The 25,291-nt window shown below is 35.5% G+C and overlaps 1 protein-coding gene and 1 pseudogene across 4 annotated transcripts in view; one reads left to right on the forward strand and one right to left on the reverse strand.

The window, feature by feature from the left end:
• MAGI2 (membrane associated guanylate kinase, WW and PDZ domain containing 2) overlaps positions 1 to 25,291 on the reverse strand; it is a 1,483,072-nt gene that overhangs the window by 470,102 nt on the left and 987,679 nt on the right. For all 4 annotated transcript variants that reach the window (XM_050782786.1, XM_050782785.1, XM_050782788.1 and 1 more), the window contains exon 6: positions 15,089 to 15,168. In XM_050782786.1, the coding sequence (XP_050638743.1) occupies positions 15,089 to 15,168 (80 nt within the window). The remainder of the gene's footprint in view (positions 1 to 15,088; positions 15,169 to 25,291) is intronic.
• On the forward strand, positions 11,511 to 12,410 carry LOC126949888 (ubiquitin-fold modifier-conjugating enzyme 1-like; annotated as a pseudogene).

Below are 25,291 nucleotides of genomic sequence, written 5' to 3' on the forward strand. Positions count from 1 at the left end.
CTTTAAATAAACCTCAAACAAGCTTCCAATTCTATGAAGCAAAATTCTCTGTACAAAATAAAGTTTCCAGTAGAATCTGAATGGCAAATAGACAAACAAGACCAGAAGACTGTCAACTCATACATATACTAATGAAGACATAATCTTCTACCTGTAGAAGTTAATGAAAAATTTCCCACATAAAGGTGAGAAACAAATACAACAGATTTGTTTTTCTAGAAAATATAGTGTATATATTATTAAGATAAATTTAATTTTACATATTAACTTAAAATGTGCTCAAACATAGGGAAGTCAATTCAAAGGAGAATACTCTGATGCTTTTGCTAAAAACTCAAACTATTGGAAAACTATTATTTTTTGTTGTAAAATAAAAAAAAAAATGGGAAGTCCACATCATGGTACTTCAAGTTTTATGTTGTTCATCTATCCCTTTCTTGGGTCATAATCTTATGAGGAGTTCCATCAGTACTTGGAATTCAAATCCATATTCTATCAATATAGCAAGTTGACGTCTGGACCTTTTTGAACTCTAGCCCCGAGGAAGATCCATGAATGCTACTATCCGAATCTTGTGTGTATGCTTTTTCAATGGCAACAACACAGTTTTAGTAATCGCAGTGGAAAAAATGAAACAATAGCAACAGCTGGCATTGCTCCCAAGAAAAAAAAAATTAAACAGAATGATACATAAATCATGTAGCATCTTGAATACAAACACATAAACCCTGGATTTATGCTGAATACGGAAAGTGAGGTGAAAGAACAGCTGGATAGTACACTATTGTGAGCAGTGAAAGGGGACATCCTTTTACGAAAAGGCAGTTTTAAGAGAACACATTTTATTAAGTATAAGAAATATTTTCCTCCATGAAGGATTTCATAGAGAAAAACACAGAATCAAGATTAGAAGAACATAGATAAGAAAAGAATAATAGTTTAGTAATAGAAAGAACTTGAAAGGAAAGGTAATATAACAAATACAGACCTGGCTAGAGTAGGGGTGGAAGATGGAGTGAACTGAAATTACCTAGAAATAATAATATCACAGAAATGCAGCTTAATAGAATAATGAGAAATGGATATAACACTTAAATGTATTCATAATAGCAGACAGAATTAATCAGAGTTGGAAGGAAAAAGAGAGTCATCAGCATCTAGATGGGAAGTCAAGCCACAGGATTGGGAACAATAACGTAGGGACAAGGGTTGAGGAGAAAAGAGAAGGTCACCAAACGAAGCAATCTAGTAGAACTTGAACATTTAGGAATGACTCTAAATCCAACCCATCTTTAAAATTCTGCTCAAATTTCCTCTCTTTCCCCAAGCCTTCTTGGAACACTCCTGGGTTCACAGTCAGTGGTTTTTCATTTCATTCTTGTTTGGTGGATGACTCCTCACACCAGTGTTAAACTCTCCTCTTTATTTTTGAGGAGCTTAATATACTATCTCTCCACTATACTGCTCCTTGAAAACTGGGTTCAGAAGTTGTGTTTATTTGCATGTTTCATGGCAAATAGTTTAATTCTACAAACAGAGAGGTTATCCAACGAGTGTTTGTCATATGGACAACCAGATCCACTTACTTTGTTTGCAGAGAAATTGCATTAAAATGAGTAAAATGACTTACGATATCATGTAAGAACTAAGTACTAGAATTGGAAGGAAAAAGCCACTCTTTTTTGTAGCCTTAAACCACTGGGGTGGGAGTGGGAGTAAATCAGCCTCAAAGGAAAAGTTTACGTTAGTTAAACCAATGTGAAGGCAAAGAAAGAATATAAATTAGGATAACCTGAAAAGATACTGTGGGAGAAATTAAAATATTTCTCAATGAAAACAAATACTGGGAAACCAGGAAAAAATGTCAAGGGCTAATTTTATAGGCCAAATATGGAAAATAATATAATCTCCAAGAATTACAACTTAGTAGTAAGAAGTTCAGGGACAAACACAATCAATACAATTTCACATTGATTTTGCATTGCTGATTTGAAGTAGTGCCTTGGGAATTGTGGTTCTAAATCTATTTGGGTTCTTTACATAGTTTTGGTATCAAAACACAAAACAATGTTTGCTCTTTTTTGTCTGAGGGCAACATTTTTATGCCCAAGGAGTTCCCACAGACAGGACATAAAATTTTAGGCTACTGGAAAGATAATTCCTGGTAGATATGGGTCTTTAACAGTAACATGGATAGCTGTGTGACTGGCATCACTGAATCGATATTATTCCAGACACTTTGAGATGCTTGGTGGTTAGGTCACAATTATGCACGGAATTGTATCATAAGTGCTATTTTTTATTCTCACTAGTAAAAAAAAAATGTTTTAAAAATCATCATCAGTCTTGGAATGTACTGTTTTATGATGCATAGCATTTAAGAAACCTTAAAATTACATGTACTGAGAGGGAAATCAGATCGTCTCACTTCAGCAACTGAAATTAAACCCTTCTTCTTTTTTCCAACTAAAAGCCGTAGTTAATGTTCAATTACTTGGCTTTGGGTTGATGATCTGGATCTGTTTCTCCCATTTCTGAGAAAACTTGTCTATAATATTCAGATCAGTGCTTCACCTTTCTGTTTTGCTTTCTGCATTGTTGAGCAAACCTAACCACTGAGGGAAGCTTAATGCCATGCCTGGCAGTGTGATTGACAGAGACTCACATTTAGCTCTTACAGAGATTGTTCCAACATTATGTGGACTATAGTGAGCATCTATTTTTAAAAATTGTGAAGGCATAGAAAACAAAAGAAGCTAATTCTTTTTAAAAATGTTGTAAGAACACAGAATATAATACTTATTTTATAATATCTTTCAGAGAGCTAAATTTACCCTGTAAGTTTAAGAATTATATTAGTCTGTTCTCACACTGCTAATAAAGACAGACCCGAGACTGGGTAATTTATAAAGGAGAGAAGTTTAATTGACTCACAGTTCCACATGGCTGGGGAGGCCTCACAATCATGGCAGAAGATGAAGGAAGAGCAAAGGGGTATCTTACATGGCAGCAGGCAAGTGAGCTCATGCAGAGGAACTCCCATTTATAAAACCATCAGATCTCGTGAGACTTACTCACTACCACAAGAACAATATGGGGGAAACCGCCCCCATGATTTAATTATTTCCACCTGGTCCCACCCTTGACACATGGGGATTACTACAATTCAAGATGAGATTTGGGTGGGGACACAGCCAAACCATATCAAGAATGTAAATTATATGACAATTAAAATAATTACAAATTATACTGATCAGTCTATTTACTGATAAGATGTCCTAGGGAAAACACTGAGAATATTTGAAAAAATTTTCCCTTCTTATAGGTTTTAAATGCAAAGTTTTAAAGGAAATTTTATTTTATTTTTTATTATACTTTAAGTTCTGGGGTACATGTGCAGAACATGCAGGTTTGTTACATAGGTATACACGTGCCATGGTGGTTTGCTGCACCCATCAACCCATCATCTACATTAGGTATTTCTCCTAATGCTATCCCTCCCCTAGCACCCTACCCCCCAGTGGGCCCTGGTGTGTGATGTTCCCCCGCTGTGTCCATGTGTTCTCATAGTTCAGCTTCCCCTTATGAGTGAGAACATGTGGTATTTGGTTTTTTGTTCTTGTGTTAGTTTGCTGAGAGTGATGGTTTCCAGCATCATCCATGCCCCTGCTAAGAACATGAACTCATCTAACGGAAAAATATTTAATCTAGTTTCCCTTAACATGTTTTTAGGCCTGAATGTCTCTAGTTTAGGCATCTTGTGGTATTAAATGGTGGACACAACACTGATATCCATTTTAAACTCAGATGACTTGGATCTAAGTCTCATTTTCTATTTACATTTATTAGATCAGGCCCCTAAATCCTTTGGACTATAACATAATTATCTGAAAAATGGGAGTTCAAAATCTCTACCTACATCACAAAGTAGATTCAACAGAGAGAATGTTATGTGAGAACAATTTTCAAGTTTTAAAGTACTGTTATCAATTGGCACCAGAGGTCATATTTAGACATCTGGTTCCAAACAAGATGGTGTAGACCCAATTTTCCCCATTTCCTCCTCTCCAAATACAGCTAAATATCCTGGAAACAACTTAACAGACATTCACAAAAGACCCTGAAAGATGGAAAGAAGAAGGCAGGAATTAGGAAATGATGCCACAGCAAATGTATAGGACTTTCTTTTCTCTCCCATATATCTCAGATAGCACACTAAGAAGACCTTCAGCCTAGAATGGACAACAGGTGTCAACAAACAACAAAAGCAAGCAAACAAAAGAGAAAAGCCTACTTTCTCTGGCTGAGGGAAAGGAAAGGGGGAGAGTAACTGGGACATGGGGCAGTCTTTTTCCTGACCCATACCTAGCAGCAGTAGTAGGTCCCTTTAACCCGTAAGTGGTGGCATCAGGAGATCCCAGAAAGGGTAACACATCTTGCATCCATAGCGGCAGCTGGAAGCACCTGCACTGGTGAGGTCAGTGAATCCCTGACATCAAACCTGGTTAAATATGGAAAATAATATAATCTCTAAAAATTACAGCTTAGTAGTAAGAAGTTCAGAGACAAACACAATCAATACAATTTCACATTGATTTTGCATTGCTGATTTGAAGTAGCACCTTTGGAATTATGGTTTTAAATCTGTTTGGGTTCTTTACATAGTTTTGGTATCAAAACACAAAATAATGTTTGCTCTTTTTTGTCTGAAGGCAACATTTGTTATCAATTGGTAGCAAAATCCGGTATGGGGGACCCATCCTTTTCCCCATACCTGCCTATATCATGTGGGCAGAGATAACAGGCCAGAGAAAACACTTTCCATCCTACAGATCCAGTGTCTAACATCCCTACTAGTCACAATAGGTGACCTAGAGAAGTGCTTTCTGTAATTTGCAAGTGGCACCAGCAGGAATATATGAAGAGCTCCAAAGTCAGGAGAACTAAGCAGACCAAAATAGCATTGAAGAGCTGTGCAAACTAAATGCATTTGGAACTACAGCCTACGAAACAGGCCAGAACCTACATAACAAACCAAAACACAGACATTCTTGGGTAAAATGATAGGTTTTATTTTAAATGTCCATTTAAAAATGGTCTGTATAAAGAATGTCCAGGATAAACATAAATATAAGCCATGAACCAGGACAAATAAGTTGGATGAGAAAAGACAATAAACTAATTCTGATAACCAAGAAAAATGAAATGTCAAATTTATCTGACAAGGATTTTAAAGCAGCCATCATAAAATTGCTTTAACAAGCAATTATGAATTCTCTTGAAACAAAAAATCTCAGTAAAGAAATGGAAGTTATAATAAAGCACTAAATAGAAATTAGAGAATGGAAAAATAAAATAATAGGAATTAAAATCTTGCTGGGTGGGTCAGTAACAGAGTGGATATAACAGGACAGAACAATGAAATTAAGGACAGATCCACAAAGTTTATCCAAAAAATTCAAAAACTTGAAATTGTTTCTATTTCACCAACTTGGAAGCAACGAACCAATTCCTATAAAACTACAAACTACCAAAACTAACAAGATGAAATGCATAACCTGAATAATCCCATAACCATTAAAGCAATTGAATTTGTACTTAAAATCCTCTTGAAAAAAATATCCAGGACAGTTGTTTTACTGGAGAATTTTACCAGATATTTAAAGAAAAAATTGACACCAATTTTACACAATCTTTTCCAGAAAATAGAAGAGGAAGGAATGCTTACCTACTCATTTTATGTGGCTTGTATTACTATGATACTGAAACCCAATAAAGACAGTACAAAAAAAATTACAGACCAGTATTTCTCATGAACAGACACAAAAATCCTCAATAAAATATTATCAAGTTAAATAAAACAGTATATAAAAATAATTATTCACCATGTCCAAGTTGGACTTATCCCAGGTATGCAAGGTTTATTTAATATTTAAAAATCACTCAATGTAACCTACCATGTCAACAGTTTAAACAAGAAATATCTTATGATTAGATCAATTGAAAATAGTGTAGATGCAGAAATTACAAGAAATCTGCCAAAAAAGTTCCTACAAATAAATGATTTCAGCAAGTACTTGAGATCTATGACCAACACATGAAAATCAATCTCATGTATATATTCTAACAACAAACATACAGAGACTGAAATTAAAAACACAATACCCATTTACATTGTTCAAAGAAAATGGAACACTTAGGTATACACTAAACAAAACGTGCAAAATACTTTTGCTGAAATTACAAAATGCTGATGAAAGAACTCAAAGAAGGCTTAAATAAATGGAAGGGCTTATCACGTTCATGGATTGGAATACTCAACACAGTAAAGATATATATTATTGTCAACTTAATCTGGAAGTTTAATACAATTCCTATCAGAATCCCAACAAGGTTTTTGTAGTTCTAGAAAAGCTTATTCTAAAATTTATATAAAAAGGCAAAAGACCTAAAATATCTAAGACAATTTTGATAAGAGTAAAGTAGGAAATATCACTGTATTAATCTGTTCCCACGCTGCTATAAAGAACTTTCTGAGACTGAGTAATTCATAAAGAAAAGCAGTTTAATTGACTCACAGTTCTACATGGCTGAGGAGGCTTCAGGAAACTTATATTCATGGCAGAAGGGGAAGCAGGCATATCTTACATGGCGATAGGTGAGAGAGAGGGTGTGTGTGAGTGCAGGAAAAACTACCATTTATAAAACCATTAGATCTTGTGAGAATTCACTCACTATCATGAGAACAGCATGGGGCAAACTGCCCCATAATACAATCACTTCCCTCTCTTGACACATGGGGATTACAGGTCCCTCCCTCGACACATGGGTATTGCAACTCAAGGTGAGATTTGGGTGCGGACACAGAGCCAAACCATATCAATCACTCTACCTCAATATTAAGGTTTACTATATAGCTGCAAGAATCAAGACAGTGTAGTACAAGTGAAGGAATAAACCCATAGATGAACAGAATCCAACAGTTTATGACAAAGGTGCACACACAATTCCATGGAAGAAGAATAGCCTTTTCATCAAATGGTGCTGGAACAGTTGGACATCCATAGGAAAAAAAAATAGAGAACCTTACCCTAACTCTTACACATTAAACAAAAATTAACTCAAAGTACACCACTGACTTAAACATAAAAAGTAAAACTATACAATATTTAGAAAAAGTATGAAAAATAATTTTGGACCTGGGGCTAGATTGAAGAGTTCTAAGACTTACTACCAAAAGTCTGATTCATAAAAGGAAAAATGATCACCCGGATTTATCAAGGTTAAAAATATTTATCCATAAAAGATCCTGTTAAGGGAATGGAAAGACAAATTGCAGACTTGGAGAAAATGTTCATAAGCAACACATCTGTAAAGATATGTAAAGGAACTTGTATACATAAAGAACTTTCAAAACTGAGTTTAAAAAGCAAACAACTGGCAAAAGACATGATCAGATTTGCCACTAATTAGGATATAGATATGACAAATAATCATATAAAAAGATGTGCAGTATCATTAGCAATTAGGGAAATGCAAATTAAAACAAAAAAGCAGTATCACTATACACCTGTCAGAATGGCTAAAATTTAAAAAATACTCATAACCTCAAATGCTGGCAAGGATGCAGAGAAATTGGATCACTTGTTCACTGCTGGTAGGAATGTAAAAGAGCATACCCATTCTAGAAAACAGTTTGGCAGTTTGTCCCAAAACTGAAATGCACTTAGTATATAATCCAGCAACTGCACTCTTGGGTACTTAGAGAAGTGAAAACCTATGTTCACACAAAAATCTGTATACAAACGTTCATAGCAGCTTTATTCATTCATATTAGCCAAAAACTGGATAAACCCACAAGTCTTTCAATGGGTACCCTAAAACAGACTGTGGTACATCCATGCCATAGCCTACTGGCATAGTATACTGCAATAAAAAGTAGCAAACTATTGATACACACACTAGAATGTATTTCAATAGAATTATTTTGAGTAGAAAAGTCAATCTCAAAAGTTTACACACATTATGATTCCATTTGTAGGATATTTTTGAAACAAAGTTACTGAAATGAAGAACAGATCAGTAGCTGTCAAGGGTTAGGGACTGGTTAAGGGGAGGAGATAAGCATGGCTATGAAGGGGTAGCATAAGGGAGCCCTGTGGTGATGAAACAGTTCTGAATTTTGACTGCGGTCATATTTATGTATAACTACACATGTGATATCATCACATGAAACTACACACACATACACACACACACACACACATACACACACACAGACGAGTACCTGGCAAAACATGAAGTAAGCTCTGTAGATTGTACTACTACCAATTTTCTGGTTTTGATATTGTACTGGATTTTTATAAGTTAACATTGGGGGAGGCTAGTGAGGGGCGTCTAAGACCTTCCTGTAAATTCCTTAGTAACTTCCTGGGAATTTATAATTATTTCAAAATTTAAAACGGTTTTAAAAAGTCATATTTGAAAAATTTTGAAATCATTCTGCTACTGTGCAAACCCGATTTGATGATGTCATTATTATTTTAAAAGTTGTATGCATTGAGGAGTAACGACAAGATATAATTCATTGCTCTACATGCGAGTAACTTGAGCAATTAAGAAACAAAGTAGGACAGAATTTTGTAATCCTTACCTAGGCACTACTTTATAGCCACATGAAATATTAACAGGTAGAAGAGGAAAATACATAAATCATTGGTGCAGGAAGGATATTCAAAATACTTAATAACTTTTATGGTCTGGACATAAACCAATCAATAACAGATTCTGGGGCCAACGAGAACAGATGCCAGTCACAATCCAAAATTTGGTACTGGTGCACAACAGTGGAATATCCATCCTACCTGATTTATTTTCGATAAATTGTACTATTTCCTCCACAAAAGATTCATAGTCCTAAAATGTTGGTATTTCTGAGTACTTCTGACCTGAAAAGACTGGAAAGGGCACTATATTATTGGATGAAGCATACCTCAAAATGTTGCTAAAGCACATCACGACTAATACCAGCCAGCTACAAAAGAATTGCTTCTATTAGGATATTTGAAATTTCTTCCTTTTTCACAAACATATAAAATATCAGTACAAAAACAAAATCGCATTCAAGTTAATTTATTATATTTCAAGATAGGTGTTCAATATTTGCATATAAATAGTTTTTACAGTTTTGAACTTTTAGTACTTGAATAGTTAATACTGTTAGAATCTTTTTATGAGTTCTTCCTTGAGGAAAGATTCCAAGGTGCTTTGCGAACATAATCTTAGCAGGTTTATCAGATTAGAAAGATAAATACTGAAAGGTAAAATTAATTTGGTCATACTTAATTTTCTTGAGAAATTAGGATCACTAATTATCAAAACAAATTTAATGAGAAGGCCAAAGCCCCTATTTAAGGGAAGATAAACAATGTAATTTAGAAACAGAATCTGAAATATGAACATAAAAGTATGAACGTTTTAATCAGTGTGTCAGTTTTATAAAACTCATTTAAGAAATGAATTGAAACTAATTAGTGTTTTCTACTATTTTAGAAAGGCAACTTCCTTCTGCTGAAAAACATCCTGTTTAATAAGTATTATAAAGCATGGCATATGCTGTCTTTGTTCATGCACATTGTGGACACTTTTTTAAAAAGATAGATTAATTAATTAGTTCAAAGCATTAGTTAATTCCAATTGAAATGCACTACTCATGCAGGTAAATGGGTTAAGATTATGTAATTTTTTTTTCCTGTAGTAACATAAGAAAACTCACTTAAAATTCATACGTATTGAATATAGAAACAAAGTCACCCAGTTCATGCAGATGTAATTATAACTTCATGAACATTTAGAGACAGCTTAACAGGTTGAAGGGGGGAAGGCACCCAGTGTATTACTATCAGGTTGGAATTACCTAGATGGATAATTTTAGCCTATATGGATTTGTTCATTTCCATTTTGCCAGGACATTCTACAGTAATTCAAAGCTGTTAAGGTAGGATAACTATTCAGAATTTTTTCCCAGTTATCTTCTGTAAGGCTCATTTGCTGGCTCAGAGTATTATCTGAAGGAAAGAAAATGATCAGTTATTTAGAATTGATGGTGCTACAATCATGGTGCTTCCAACATGTGAAGGTAAATCTGCATGAAAGAAGTAAAACTCCCATTTTACAGGTAAGAAAATCTAGGCTCCCAGAGATTAAGTACCTTGCCCAAGAACCCACAGATTTGGGTTTGGAACAGTTTTTCCTGACTCCAAATCTTAAACAATTTCTTCTCCTGTACATTATAGTGTGATCCTAGTGGGTTTAATAACATTTCAACTTTCAGAAAAGAATGGTCCTACAAGGCTTACTTCACTTTTGAAATGGATTCTAATCCAGCAACGCTCATGGGATGTCAGCACAGAAATGCTTGTGATTGAAAATGTCTCAGAAGGATCCCATATTGCTGACTCTGAGGGTAGAAATATGATGGGGCTTTACACACACTTTAACCAATCTTGCATCCAAGTTATTCAGTGGTTAACTGCTATTTCTGTGGCATTTTAAAAAAGACTATATTGGCTTGCTAAACAGCACTCCCCCAAATACTAATATTAGAATCCAGTAGTAGGTGGAGACGTTTTTTCTGCCATGTAGACTGCTGCTAAAACTCCAAAAGTGTACAGAGCTATGACAAATGCACAGAACATAATGACTTCAGTATTTCCAACCCTATTGTGAGAGAAGGAAGTATGTTTTCACATTTAGTAGCAGTATTATCCTTTAAGTAAAAAGGCAAAATGATTGCTTTACTGTCAGCAGACTAAGTGCTTGTTTAATATATATTTGTTCTGAGCCATCCATGTCCTGTTTCTCCTTAATACCAATGAGAACACTTTTGTTAGTTTTTTCTCTAGTTAGCATCCCCTCTCATCTCTCTTTTACTTTTCTTCCTCTTATATTAATTGGACTAGGAATTAACTTTACTCATTTATGTAAACAGATCTGAAGATGCAAACATTTCCAGATACATATCTACATACACTACATACCTCTATACATTCATACATACTGAACACACATATATGACAAAATAATATATAATCTTCAGTTATTAAAATGTAAATTAGGATAACAGTAAAGATTTTATGACATCCAGCCCAGTATCATCCAAAATGTACAATTTTAAAATTACTGCACTAAAATTTCTGCTACCAGATAGGATGGAGTGAGTAGCTTATTAGACATGAGAAAACAGAAAGTCTAGATAAAATGTAAAAAAATAAGCAGCTGAAAGAAATCAGAAACTAGCTGAAGCAACATGATTCTCAAAAGGGAACCCTGGAGAGGTGAAGGAAGAATTTGCAGATGCTTTTTGTTGAATCTGGGCTCTTAGAACAGTATAGACTCGGCCTGGGGAAAACGCCGCTGCTGGACATCAAAGAAACCAGAAGAGTGAAGACTCTTGAGGCACTGGAGTGACAAATATAGATGTGAGAGATTTCAAACAGTCAGTCAGTTATCTCCTGACATTTGTCAGTTCTGGAGCTGTAGGATCTAGAAGCAAAAGAGTTACGCTAAATCCCCTGAAAAACACCTCAGATTTTTGGGAGACTGGCAATCCTGAGAAAAAAAATATTTAAAAATATTGGTGTTCAAGACCTGCCAAGAGTAGAGTCCCACACAAACATGGTAGATTACAGTTTGTCCTGTGGATCAAATTCAGCCCGCCCCAATTTTTGTGTGGCCCATGGGCTAAGAATAGTTTACACATTTTCGAATAGTTGAGGAAAAATCAAAAGAAGAATAATATTTTGTTATGTGAAAGTATATAAAACTCGCCCTGGCCCAAGATGGCAGACGAGGCCACCTGACATGTTCTGTCTGAGATTCTGGCACTGAAGACTAATGCAGGACCCCAAGATTGGGAGTTGTGGGTGCAGCGACTGAAGAAGGAGTATCAGTCCCTTATCTGGTATGTGGAGAACAACAAGAACGCCAACAATGATGGTTCCAACTGGAGTCCAACAAGGTAGCGACTCGGTGGTTTGGAAAGTGTTGGTATATCCATGACCTCCTGAAATGTGATTTTGACAACGAGTTTGAAATTCTTATCACATATCTTACTACTGCCCCAGAAATTGCAGTCCCCGAGCTGGATGGAAAGACAGCAAAGATGTACAGAGGTGGCAAAATATGCCTGATGGATCATTTCAAATCTTTGTGGGCCAGGAACATACCCAAATTTGAACTAGCCCATCCCATGGCTCTGGGGCTGGGTCCACGGCTGGCAGTGGAAATCCCTGTTCTGATTCAGAAGGGGGTATTCCAGCACAAAGAGAAATGCAACCAATGAAGGACCAAGCCACTGAGGCAGGGCAGAGGGACTTTTGATAGGCTTCGGTCCTGTTTTCCTGTGTATCACACTTAACTCATCTAACTGCTTCCTGGGACACCCTCCACCTCTAGTTGTCACTAAGTAGCTGCAGCAGGAGGAGGGGCGGAAAAAAAGCCAACACACCAAGCAGTATTGCTACTGGGTTTCTAAGGCTGCACAGGGAAGCAAAGACTGGTCTTTGGAAAATCAAGAGGCAATTTTTATCCTCCCCCTAAGTGGAACAATATGCGGTCCTGGAGGCATGGGGGTAACTGGAATAGAGTACATAGTCTTTCTGGTTTCAGGAGACAACCCATCAATAAAAGCTGCTTCCTCTGGTTAAAAAAAAATAAAAAAAGAAAGAAAAATAATAAGAAAGTACAAAGAAAGTATCCAAAACTCAAATTTTGATGTCCATACATAAATCCTTATCAGAACACATGCATGACCTTTATATATTGACATATGCTGCTTTTGTACAATGAGTGCAAAGAAACTGAATGACCTGCAAAACCTAAAGTCTTTATTACCTGGCCCTTGACAGAAAATGTTTGCCAACCTGCACTAGGCTGTTAGTTGAAAACTCTGGTGGCCAAACACTCAAAGTACAGCGCAAACTCAACCCAACCTCACGCTGGCTCAGTTCTGGTTTGGATTAGGGTAATTAGCTTTCACTCTATCTGCCTACCAGAGGAACGGCAAATCTTTGCTGGAAAAAGATATCATCATTGGAGCCTCTACATTTTTTAATACACATTTTATATATATTCCTGCATTCAGAAAATTACTGTATTAACTTTTCTCTGAGCTGAAGTGTGATACATATGAAGAATCATGACTTAGCTGGCAAGTTCAATAGCAATCCATTAACATCTAGTGTTGTTATTAAGTAATACTAATCTATGTCATTTAAAGAAAAGTAAAACATAGGTAACAATGTTACCTAAAAGCACTTTTCTTGGCAGGAAAACTTAAAATAGGTGTCCAGAATAATAACATTCTAACAAAGTAGATGTTAGTTTCCACTGTAAAAATGGTCCAATAATATAATGACTAGAGTCTGTGAATTATTTATTTTGTAGTAAATGAAAACAAACAGCAGTTGACCAAGTTACAAATCATCCCGATCTATAAACTAAATTCTAGAACTTGTTTCTCAATGACATTTGGTTCAGAGGACACCAGCATCATATTGTAGGCATCTACCATCTTGTGAAGTCTGATAAGCACAGATGTGGGAAAAACAATGCTGAAATGTTATGATTATGCAATATGTCATGCTTGCATCTCTCTCAGGATTTTAAAATTTGATTTTAGTAGCTTTTTATAATAAAAAGCACAACTCAAAGGTGCAAGGCAGCTGAGAAGTTCAATATGTCACAGAACTGCAAAATTGTTAAATTCACTTTAATTAGGATTTACTAAGGTTTTACAACTGTGGCATAAGTAAATCATAACTCTCAGAACAGGTTATGTTAATTTTCAGACTATCACATTTTGTAACACATGTTTCATTAGTGTCAATGAAATATAATCCAATCATGCTTACAAGTTCAGGTCATACAATAATTGTATGGGATTCAACTGCATACAGTTGTACTATTATACAGAAAGGTACAGATGTGGTTATGAATACAAAATTAAATATAAACTAAAACTGGATATTTGTACATTTATATATGTTCATATAAATTACAATCTCTAATTTTTAATTTAACTCAGTCCCTAGCCTGTGAACAGTTACCTTATAATATAGGAATGCACAATGTCATGTGGATAGTATCTGAGAAAGTCAGAATTATGCTTGAAAAGAAAGGCATTTTAGAATTAGACACTTTTTTAAAAGTTAACTTTTTAAAAACTTTGTTTAAAGTTCAAATATTCTCTGCTGTTTTCTTCACCTTTAAGAGCTCCTCAATGACAGAAACCTCTGAACAGAGCTCTAATAATTTAATCACATAAAGAATGTGAATGTGGTCATATAATAAATCATTAGAGAGTATGCTATTGATCATCTTAAACTATATGTGCTCCTTTAAACTCAATATTTTTAAAAAATTACAAGTATCATCAGTAACAGACTTCACCCATATAATTTATGAATTTAAAAAACAAGGTTTACATTTATCTAGTCCTCAAAATTATTTTAAAAAAATTCTTCACATGCATGAAAACAGTCTATTTTAAAGCAGGTCAATATTAGAACATTGAGAACTGGAAAATACTAAGGCTAACCTAAGACATTCAGGCAACTGGTTATTTTATTTAAATGCTTGATTCAAGGAAAGCATTTCTTTATATTACTGAGTCCTTAATAATTGCTAGAATGCTATGCCTTTGAAAACAAACTCAAATATTATAGTGCCACAAACTGTTTCTCTTATGCATCATATCTGACCCCAATTAAAAGATCAGAGTCCTCAGAGCGACCTATTGCTAACAAAAAGTCCTTAGTAGGTAGTGGAAAGTCAGGCCAGGAGTCAGACAGAACCAACAGAGACGACAGAGCTGTGATATTCAGCACAGTCTCCTCGGAGAGAAAAAGCAAAACCACATGGCCCTGCTGAAATGCCGAGTTAATTCTCTCTCTTCTCTGAGCATTAAACATTACATCGTTAAAATTGTTTCAGCTAGATGACTGCCTCTTCAGGTGAGACTCTCGCTGAAGAAACACAAACATTCTCAAAGCACATTGCTGAACACCATAAAAACTTCATAACCTACCATTTTCTTTGCACTCTTCTGGAGGTTTAGCCTTTTTCGCAAGTCGTGGATCCAGCCATGATGTTGTCTTTGTGTTATGGCTGAAAAGAAAAGAGATCACTCTGAACAGACACATACTAAAAGGAATCAAGTTTATTCCTTAAGAAAAAAAAAAAAAGCCGGGTTAGTCCAACAAAATTGCAATCGATACACTTAATTTGCTTACTGGTTCTAAGTAGCCCTGAAGGAGGTGTAAGAGTAATTGTGCAAGGCAGCTGTAAATTTGGCAACCTCAGCTCCCTGTCCTCAAAGCAGCTATTTTTATTAAAATCAACTAGAATGTTGCCAAGTTAACCTCATTGAAAATGCAGAACTCATCCAGAGCAAAAGGAATTTATTACAAATACAGGATTCTCCAGTTGGAAGAGCACAGTCCACGGGCTCTGATAATGTTTCCTGAGTTTTGCAAAAGAATTATTTTCATCTTAAACCTACCCTTTTCATAAACAGTTGTTTTGTTACCCTTTAACTACAGAGCTGGCAGAGGCAGTACAAAAGTGATGCAGATTATAGCATGTTCTTGGGATTCCTGCATTTTCTCAATAAGTGATTAATAGCAATTTTATTAACTCACATTAAACTATCTTTCATCCAAATACTTTCAACCCAGCTCAGAAGGCAGGGGACAAGACTGCCTGCATTCTAATGTTTCTGAAATGGAATTTCCAGAAATTAATGATAAAATAATATTTTTGAAAAAATGTTTTCTTGTAAGACTTTTGCCAGAAATTTAAAAAGTAAAGGAGAGATATTCTTAGCGTTTCTTAAAGTGGTTGTGAAATAACCTGCCTTGGAATTACCTGGTGGACAATGCATATTAACAATGCATATTCTGGGTCCACAAAGAACTATCAAATACAAATCTTTGAGATGGGGCTACACAATCTCCATCACTGGCAAGCACTCCCAGTACTTCTTACGCACATTACAATTCAAGAACCACTCATGGCTCGTAATTGCTCATCAGGGCCAAAATATTTACTGTGTACAGCTGTCTCAAGGGATCTCATCTACCAATGGACAAATTATCAAGAATGCAACATTTGTGAGGGCCTTGGGAAAAGAAGGAGCAAAGGCACAGGTGTGGGAACATTTGAGGTGTTTCCAGGGAACAGTCAGAAGGCCAATGAATGAAACATGAAAGGAAGAATAGAAGAGAAGATGGAAATAGAAATCAGAGCCAGGTAATAGACATACTTTAGCACAGTTGTAAGGAGGTCAAAATGGTAATGATGATACAAATTTCACATGTATTCTCTTTATTTAATGAAATTTAACTATATGTTGCCAATCATAACCACAAATGTTAGCTAGATAATCTGATAAACCAGTCTGTACTTGCAATGAAGGTCAGAAAATTCACCCAAGCACTATATTTAATCACAAATATGTAAAAACCAAGTTCCTTCTTAATGGAGGAACTTTCAAGGCAGGAAGGAGGGAGGTTGGAGTCAAGATGGGTAGCAGAAAGCTATTCTGAGGTGTTAAATCACTCTTCAAATAGCATTTTCTGAATGATCATCGATCCCATCTGTGTAGGTATAGAGCCATCTATGATTTCAGAATTGTGACACAAAGACCCTTGGGTCATGAAGTTTCTGCTGCTGAAGAAGATGCCATTTTATTTCTGACTTCCACATGGGATAAAGACAAAGTATTCTCCATCACATTCTTAACATTTAAGAGCTCTTCGATGATAAATGCCTCTCAACGGGCTCTAATAAGTTGATCAGATAAAAGCTGTGAATTTGATCAAATAATAAATCATTGGGAGAGCATGCCAGCTTTTATTTTTCCTCAATTTGACCCTTGTAAAGTCTGGTGGTGCTTCATTATCAAGTTTTAGAAGGATATAAAGTATTGCAGGCACTTTCATCTGGTTCTGGCCTTCGTTTGTATGTCAACATAATCCAGCATTTTCTTCTGAACTAAAGACTTGAAGCTTAAGGATGCAGGTTCTGACTATTCCTAATGTGAGGATAGGGGCACTGGGTTCAGTGTTTGCTGCTCTCATTTTTAAAAAAATCACTTAAAAAATGTTCTTTATAGACATGCCTCAGCCAAATTGTGTGTGTGTGTGTGTATGTCTATGTTTCTATGAGGTGGGGAGAAATCTTGGGAAGTAAGCAGGAAAATACATTTCTCTTCTTTTTGTCCTCACCTGCTTCTTCCAAATCCTTTCCCCTTTTTGGAGAAAAGTCATTTCTAGGCTCCTTAGACATATTCACAAAAGCAAACACATCCTTGGGTAAGTATTAAGGGAACATTACTAAGCCACTGCAGAGAGTCCAATTACCATTTCTACTGCACACCACCATGGGTCTCAAATACTGGCTAATTTAGTAGAGAACTGTGAATTTTCCAGCTTTCCTGAGTTTATATAAAGCATTTCATTACAGGTTGATTTTTTTTAGGTTGAACTAGCATTAACGGTATGTCACTTTAATACATTTTGACAGATTGAGTCTCTTATAGTTAACACCATTTTTAGCTGATCTTCAGAAACGATTCTGAAAGCAATGTGGGTAGTAGTTACCTCCAGTAATTGTCTTAAACATCACATGAAGATCCAGCACAGTATTTTTCAACAGTGGTTCTCACCAGCCTTGTAATTTGCAGGCTCCTCCAAGATTCCTTGCAAATAGGATATTTTTAATGCATTGGGAGACAACAGACCAACCAGCTCTTCCACTTCCCTTAAATTACATATTTTAAACCTTAATAATTCCATTTGCAAACAGAATTAAATGTCGGGCAGGAAACTGTGTTCAAAATGGATCATTGAGGGATTTTTTCCACATTCTGTGTACTATCAGGTTTAAGGAAGTTATTTCCTTTCAGTTCCTAGCTAGGGCAGATTCAGGTGCATGACATCAGTTTTCTGCATCTATCCAAACTGTGTGTCACATAAATACCAGGAAAAGAAAATACTAGATAATTTTATATTTCAATTCAAGTTTCCTTAACAGAGACACATACACATACACAGGCTACATTTGCACAGAAGCTTTTCTTATTCCAGCCGGAGAATGCAACAAATATTTTCTAGGAACTTTGAATCACACTAATATACTACTTCATGTATTTTTAGGATAAAGCGAATGTGATGATCATGAAAAGTGAGAGGTCAAGTGAAAAAGCCAGTAGCTATTTAAGTTCAGTTAATGTCATATTTTAAAACTGAGATGAAAACCAAAAACAATGGTTTATCATATGGGCATATCCCAAACTCTTCTCTGATGTTAAACTAAACACTGGGTCTGTCTAGAGGACTGGAATAAGCCAGAAGTGAAATTTCAGTCAAGTCCGCATTTCTAGTTTAAATTCATATCAGAATGGCCTTGAAAATATGCAATAGGCGGATCAGCAATGAACAGACATTCCTGTACAACTTGTAAGCTTAAATTTTGCCAAACTGACAGAAGCAGCAGGTTAAATAATACCCTATCTTCTGAGAAAACATTCTTCTCACATAGAACATGCTTCATTTCAACAGGAAAAGCTATTTACAGTGCAGCACACCATTGCAAAGTTATTCTCACTATCTCGTGTCATTTCTCGATTGTCTACTGTGTCAGGGAAAGCAGCAGAACTTTCAGAAATGTCCCTTCATTTAATGCTAATGAGCCTTTGTGGCTAAGTATTATGAATTCCATTTTATAGATGGAGAAACCCAGGTTGGGGGAAGGTGAGTAACTTGCCCAAGGCTAAATAGCTAGTGCATGAAACTGAAAGAGCCAGCTAGCATGAAACCCAGATATATCTGACTTCCAGGTACAAGGTTTTCTTTCTTTCTTTTTTTTTTTTTTTTTTTTTTGGTCTGAAACCAGAGGCATCTGGAACCTCACACTTGACTTTTTATACTGAGGTACTTCATTTCACTCCCTGGGATAGTAATCAAGAGTCTGTTTCCCAGCTTCTGCCAGTAGTTTAGAAACAGACCTTTACCTACTATTTATGGACAGTAATTATTGAATTCCTTTTTAAATGTAAATGCTTTGCACTTAGTAAGTATGATATTAAGTTCCATGTTCATAGAGACGAAAGAGAGCATTGTGATTGAGGAGGCATTGATAATATCACTGGAAAAGTTTTCTCCTTATAAACTTAAATTCTGTATTTGAATCACTTTCTTTTTCTTTTTTCTTTTTTTTTTTTTTTTGGACAGGATCTGACTCTATTGCCCAGGCTGAAGTGCAATGGCATGATCTTGGCTCACTGCCACCTCCACCTCCTGGGATCAAGTGATTCTCCCACCTCAGCCCCCAGGTAGCTGGGACTACAGGTGCATGCCACATACCCGGTTAATTTTTGCATTTTTTTTTTTTTTTTTTTTTGTAGAGATGGGGTCAAATTCCTGAGGTCAAGCAATCTGCCTGCCTTGGCCTCCAAAGTGCTGGGATTACAGGCATGAACCACCATGCCTGGCCCTGAATCACTTTCAAATCAATTTTTCTTCATTCAAATCTGAATATTTTCCTAAAATGAAGTCTTCTTAGAAAGCTGATTCATATAATCTACATATGAATATTTGGTCTTAGAAGCGATATTAAAGAATTATGTTATTAAGAAATGCTATCAATGGATGCACTATTTGTTAGGAGCAAAACTTAAATTTTTCTTATAGATCATGCCATATTCTATTTTTCTGTTCCAGCTTTTCATTCACTCTATTATTTACACTATTGTTTGTCCAGTCAGGGCACAAACCTCTTTTCCATTTCTTAGGTATATACATAACTGGATCTTCAAGGGTAACCTAATTCAAACCTAATATTAAAACATGTTCTCCATTCCTAATTTCTGTTTCCTTTTCTTTTCTTTCCTTCTTTAATATCGCCAGAGCAAAATGTTTTCACTGCTGTACAGCTATTGGAAAAATTCAATTTCATCAATTGAAATGTTCTTAGTGAAATGAAAAACTTTTATTATTAAACACATTCCTTTCCTTTGCTCTGTTTTCTCTAAAACTAGAAACAGACTTAAAACGATGATTAATAAGTCCTCCAAATAGCCAATTCTGAATCTCAATCTTAAACTGATAGCTAAATGATATTTCTCTCCACCCTGGGAAATACCACGCCAGAAGAATAACAAGAGATTAAAGCCAGTGACATTTGATTGCATAAAACAATCTTCTGAACAAGATAAACAAGGTTCAGGTAAATATTCTGGAGTCAATAGCAATTCAAAATGTCTGTGGATGATAAGGTTTCAATAGTAGTAGTGATATAGGTTCAGAGGCAGTAATAACAGACTGATGACTTGACTTTAGGTTTAAACAAACACTTTTATTATTATTATAAGTTCTGGGATACATGTGCAGAATGTGCAAGTTTGTTACATAGGTATACACATGCCATGGTGGTTTGCTGCACCCACCAACCTGTCATCCACATTAAGTATTTTTCCCAATGCTATCCCTCCCCTAGCTCCCTACCCTCCAATAGGCCCTGTGTGATGCTCCCCTCCCTGTGTCCATGTGTTCTCATTGTTCAACTCCCACTTATGAGTGAGAACATGCAGTGTTTGGTTTTCTGTTCATGTGTTAGCTTGCTGATAAACATTAATTTTTAAAGGTATATAAATTGAGTAGATTTTACACCATAGTCAATAAAATCATCAGGATAATTACAACGTTTTCCAAAAGACTTTCTCTTCCTTCTATATCATTTCAAAATAATTATTAAAGGCAATGATTGGATATATCTAACGTGATAAACAGTGGAAACTTGTTCCTTCAAGACTCCACTCACCCAAAGTTTCACTACTTTTTTCTATCTACACATAGGTAATACACAAATAAAACTACTGTCAATGAGCACTTTAGTGGTTGTTTCCTAAATAATATTCCTACAATTTCTCTTAAGCATATGAATATTTGCATTTGCCATTTTACCTTTCAGGTGTTTAGAGAATATTTTTAAAGAAGTTTCATTATGAATATTGTTTTGGATATTGTGGACGTGTATTGTACACTATTTTGTCTAAAATGTTTATTTTCCGTCTGGGAATTATACCAGAATCTTGTGCAGGCACAAGAAAAAAATTATGAAAAAATATTCAATGTATCTCCTGTTTTTGTAATACGATTGACAGTAAGCCCAGACCAGATTTTGTGACTAGTAAGATATGTCAAGTATAGAATAAGAAAGTATATTTCTGGTGTTGCTGCATACCAAAAAAATTGATTTTGTATTTCTATCCAATAAATTTCCAAAGTATTTTATCTTTTATTTAATAAATGATGCTTAATTTTTTTTTTGGAAATGGCAATTGATGATTTAATTAAAACTTAAGGAGATACAGAAATAGGAACACAAAAAGAAACAAACTAATTGTCTGTTTGTTTAGAATTTAAAAGCAAATTCAGCCCTGACAAATATTTGCAAACCATATACAGCCATGACATTTTTCACAGATGTGATTTTCAGTTTCAAAAGCCTGCATTTAAAAACCTGTTATTTAAGATGACATAGTGTTCACTGCCATTCAGGAAGATGGCAGTAAACAAATAGGTTCTTGTTGTCTTTTTGTTTTTTGCCAAAGCAATAGCAGTCTCTTTTGTGTCACTAACTAAACTGACTCCCAAACAAAGAAGCAATTTAATGGGATTCCCAAAGCATGTCAATCCAGATTAACCCTGTGGCAGTTCTTCTTTTATGGAACATTTAGCCTCTGGAGTAGTGAATTGCTCGCCAAGAAACTTATAAAACAAATACTATTTGTAATATAAAAGTTTAGTTTTTTTCTCAGCCAATGTTTGTTTATATCGGAGGTAGTATGAAATAATGGGAATGACTTTGTAGAGTGAAAGAGTTATGTGACCTTGGGAATGTTAATTTGTCCAAGGATGCCTCAAAGTCTCGTCTATGACACGTGGATAAACCAAACACTTTATAGGGCGGTGGTGATGTGAAGCAGGCATCACAGCAAATTGGTTAGGGACAAGGACCACGGAGACAGTCTACATCCCATGAAAGTCTGAATCTTGTCAGTTTTTTTGACTACTGTATTTTCAGGATTTAGAATGATTCCCAGGACATAATACATGACCAATAAACCTCTGTTGAATAAATAGAATCAAAGAGCCCTTGCTATGTCTGACTTTTTGGCAAGTAGTTACTTCTGAAAGCCTCACTTTCATAAAGTGAGGATTAAGTGAACGGAGTATAAATGCTTAACAGATGAACCATTGTTGTTAAGTTAACCTGAACACACCCTTAAAAAGGTGGGCGCTTGATATATAATAACTATTTGAATTTACATATTCTCATTTGAATTTATAAGTAATATACTGCCTATTTCAAAGATAATGCTAATGAAGACGATGACGAGTCAAAGAAACTACTGGTTTTACACAGTATTATACATTTAAAAGTCTCCTGAAAATTATGAAACATAAGACATTATTACTATTTTAAAGCATGTTTGGAAGAGTGTGCTCACTCAAAATTTAAAATTATGCTGCATAAAAATATTTTCTCAGCAATTCTCCTTTTCCAATTAAATGTCATTCTACAGGATAGAAGAAATCTGCTTTTATCAAAGGAAGCAGTTTGAGTAGTGTGGGAAACATAGTGGGCCCACTAGTTTACCAGGGTTGCTGAGGGCAGAAAAAAACCTTTGCCTCTTAAATGCAGAACCTCTAAACCTTCACCTCTTAAATGAAGAACTTCTAAAGGATGGAGTCATATAACTATTTTGCAAGATCAAATAAACCAATAAATATTTCAAAACATAATTGCATAATAAAAGACAAGTAAATGGAATTGCTTGTTACCTTAATTCAAAACCTATACTGTTTAATATATGTCTTTTAAAACTACATATTTAAAATTAATGTTTCAGTGTAGAGTTCCTTTATATTTAGAAATAACTATTATATCTATCTATCTATCTATCTATCTATCTATCTATCTATCTATCTATCTATCTATCTATCTATCTTATACACAGAACCAAAGAATCATTCTCCCTTGTTTCACTTATTTTCTGTTTTGTCATGGTCTTCATTTTACAGGAGACAGAATTCAGCAAAGTCTAATGAAAGGGTGGGATCTGCCGGAGGAGACTTTCATTACTCTAAGCAGCTCCCACAATATCTGCATAAGAGAAAAGTTTTTACTGATGTCAGCACTTCTTCCCTCACAAATCTCTCTCATTTTTCTTCTCCTTTCTTTTCCCTCTGGTTTACCTTCCTCTTATGATATTCTACCTTTCCTTTAAAAAAATTTTTTTACTTATTTTTTAATTGATAAAAATTATATGTACTATATTTTTGAAAATTGCTGAGAGTAGATTTTAAGTGTTCTTATCACAAAAAAAATGACAAGTATGTGAGGTAATGCATATGTGAATGAGCTCAACTGAGCCATGCCACAATGTGAACCTATTTCTACTTTCCCTTTCTATCATACATGCTGGTACATAACTGCTTCAGGACTACCTCTGAGACATATGGTGGCTTTGTCCTTAAGACATGTCTTATTGCTCAACCATGCTCCCTCCCCAATCACTGTCTCCTGTTCTACAAGATCTGTTTGCAAGGGCCTTTCATAGTATGGAGTTTGTTAGTCCCATAAGAATTCTTTGTCATAGAAGCAAAGGAACTCACAGATAAATGACAGTGGGTGGAAATGTTGATTTAAATGTAATTAGGAAAGGAAGGAACATTCCAGGGCAAAGAGTGAAAACAGACAGGAGAAAATCAGTGAACTAAAGAAAAAGGAAAGCACAGTAAACCATAGGCAGAGAGAGGGGAAACTGTAACGTTGTTGGTGAGATGGTACGGACATGAAGGACCAGAGAAAAAGACGCTGATTCACTGCCCACTCTGTGATACCTGAGTTCATCACACCAAATCTTGAGGTTCAAAGGTAACCTTTATGAAGGACAGATGAATCACAAACTGGGGGTAAGGCAGAGGGTGTCGGGGAGCAGGCAGGCGGGAATGCCTCCAGTCTATGGAGGAACTAAAAGCAGGTGTCATAGACTACCTCGATCCTGCCTCCTCTGTTAATCACTTTCCAGACAGTCACTTCCACCATGACTCCAGGCTCCTTCTTTCACCTTATTCTCCCTCAGCATCAGCTCTTTCCCCACAGATGAAATTGTTTCCTTCACTTTGTTTTAATTTTCCACCTCCATCCATCTCTGCTCCTAATACTGTCCACCAGTCCTTCCCTCCAACATTAGGAAGATTAAAAAACAACAAACTCAAACAACAACAACAAATGCCGCTCCTTTGCTTGCCTTTCAAAGCACTAATGATCCAGAAACAAAAACTAAGCAGTCATTTCCTGGGATTTACTAACTAATACATACTTCTCTAGTAAGGTCAGGGGTTTCTTCACCATTCCTAATACACCTAGGGACTTTGTCTTTGTAATGACAGCTCCCATACCTGGAATGCTCTATCTACCCATTGCTAACTTTTCAAGTCTATGTTATCTCACCTTCTCTCTGGTGACCCTTTTATATCTTAAATCTATTCTAAGCTTTGGCTTCCCTGAAGACTATCACAAAATTCAGAATTTGTTGATCAATTGTTTATAACTTTTTGTCTCTCTTCCCCATATTGCCAACAAGTTTGAAAGCAAGGACAAAATATCTTACACGTTTGAATGCCAACACTGGCTGACTGACAAGAGTCATAGAATCATTTTGCTAGATTCTCTCAAGCCCTGACCGACCCTCACTACTTCCTATATACCTGGAACATAAGTTCTGTCTTCTGAAGTTCCTTTTCTTCATACCCTCAATACCTGATGTAGTTAAAAGAGGAAAGTTTACTTTACAATCATACACAAAAAAAGTTTTTATGATTGCATTATTGGAAACACTGTAAGAAAACAGTCTTTAATCAACTTGTCATGCTGCTTTCCTTTTATTATTTTCCATATAGCCTTACTCCCCTTGTCTTATATAATAAAAATATGTATATCATCAACTTCCTTATTCCGAACACCAATTGTTCTGAACATCTATTTGTGACCTCATATATAAGATTTGTATTTTGAGTTCTGGTCTGCAATGATGTCATGCTGTCTTCATTAATATCAAAATTATGTTTCTAGATATGATTATTTTAAATTGTTCACTTTTTTAAACATTCTATTTTCCAATTAATTGGCAAAAGATGCCTTGGTCATTGATTATAGC

The sequence above is a fragment of the Macaca thibetana genome, chromosome 3 (assembly GCF_024542745.1).
Source record: "Macaca thibetana thibetana isolate TM-01 chromosome 3, ASM2454274v1, whole genome shotgun sequence".
Classification (NCBI taxonomy): domain Eukaryota; kingdom Metazoa; phylum Chordata; class Mammalia; order Primates; family Cercopithecidae; genus Macaca; species Macaca thibetana.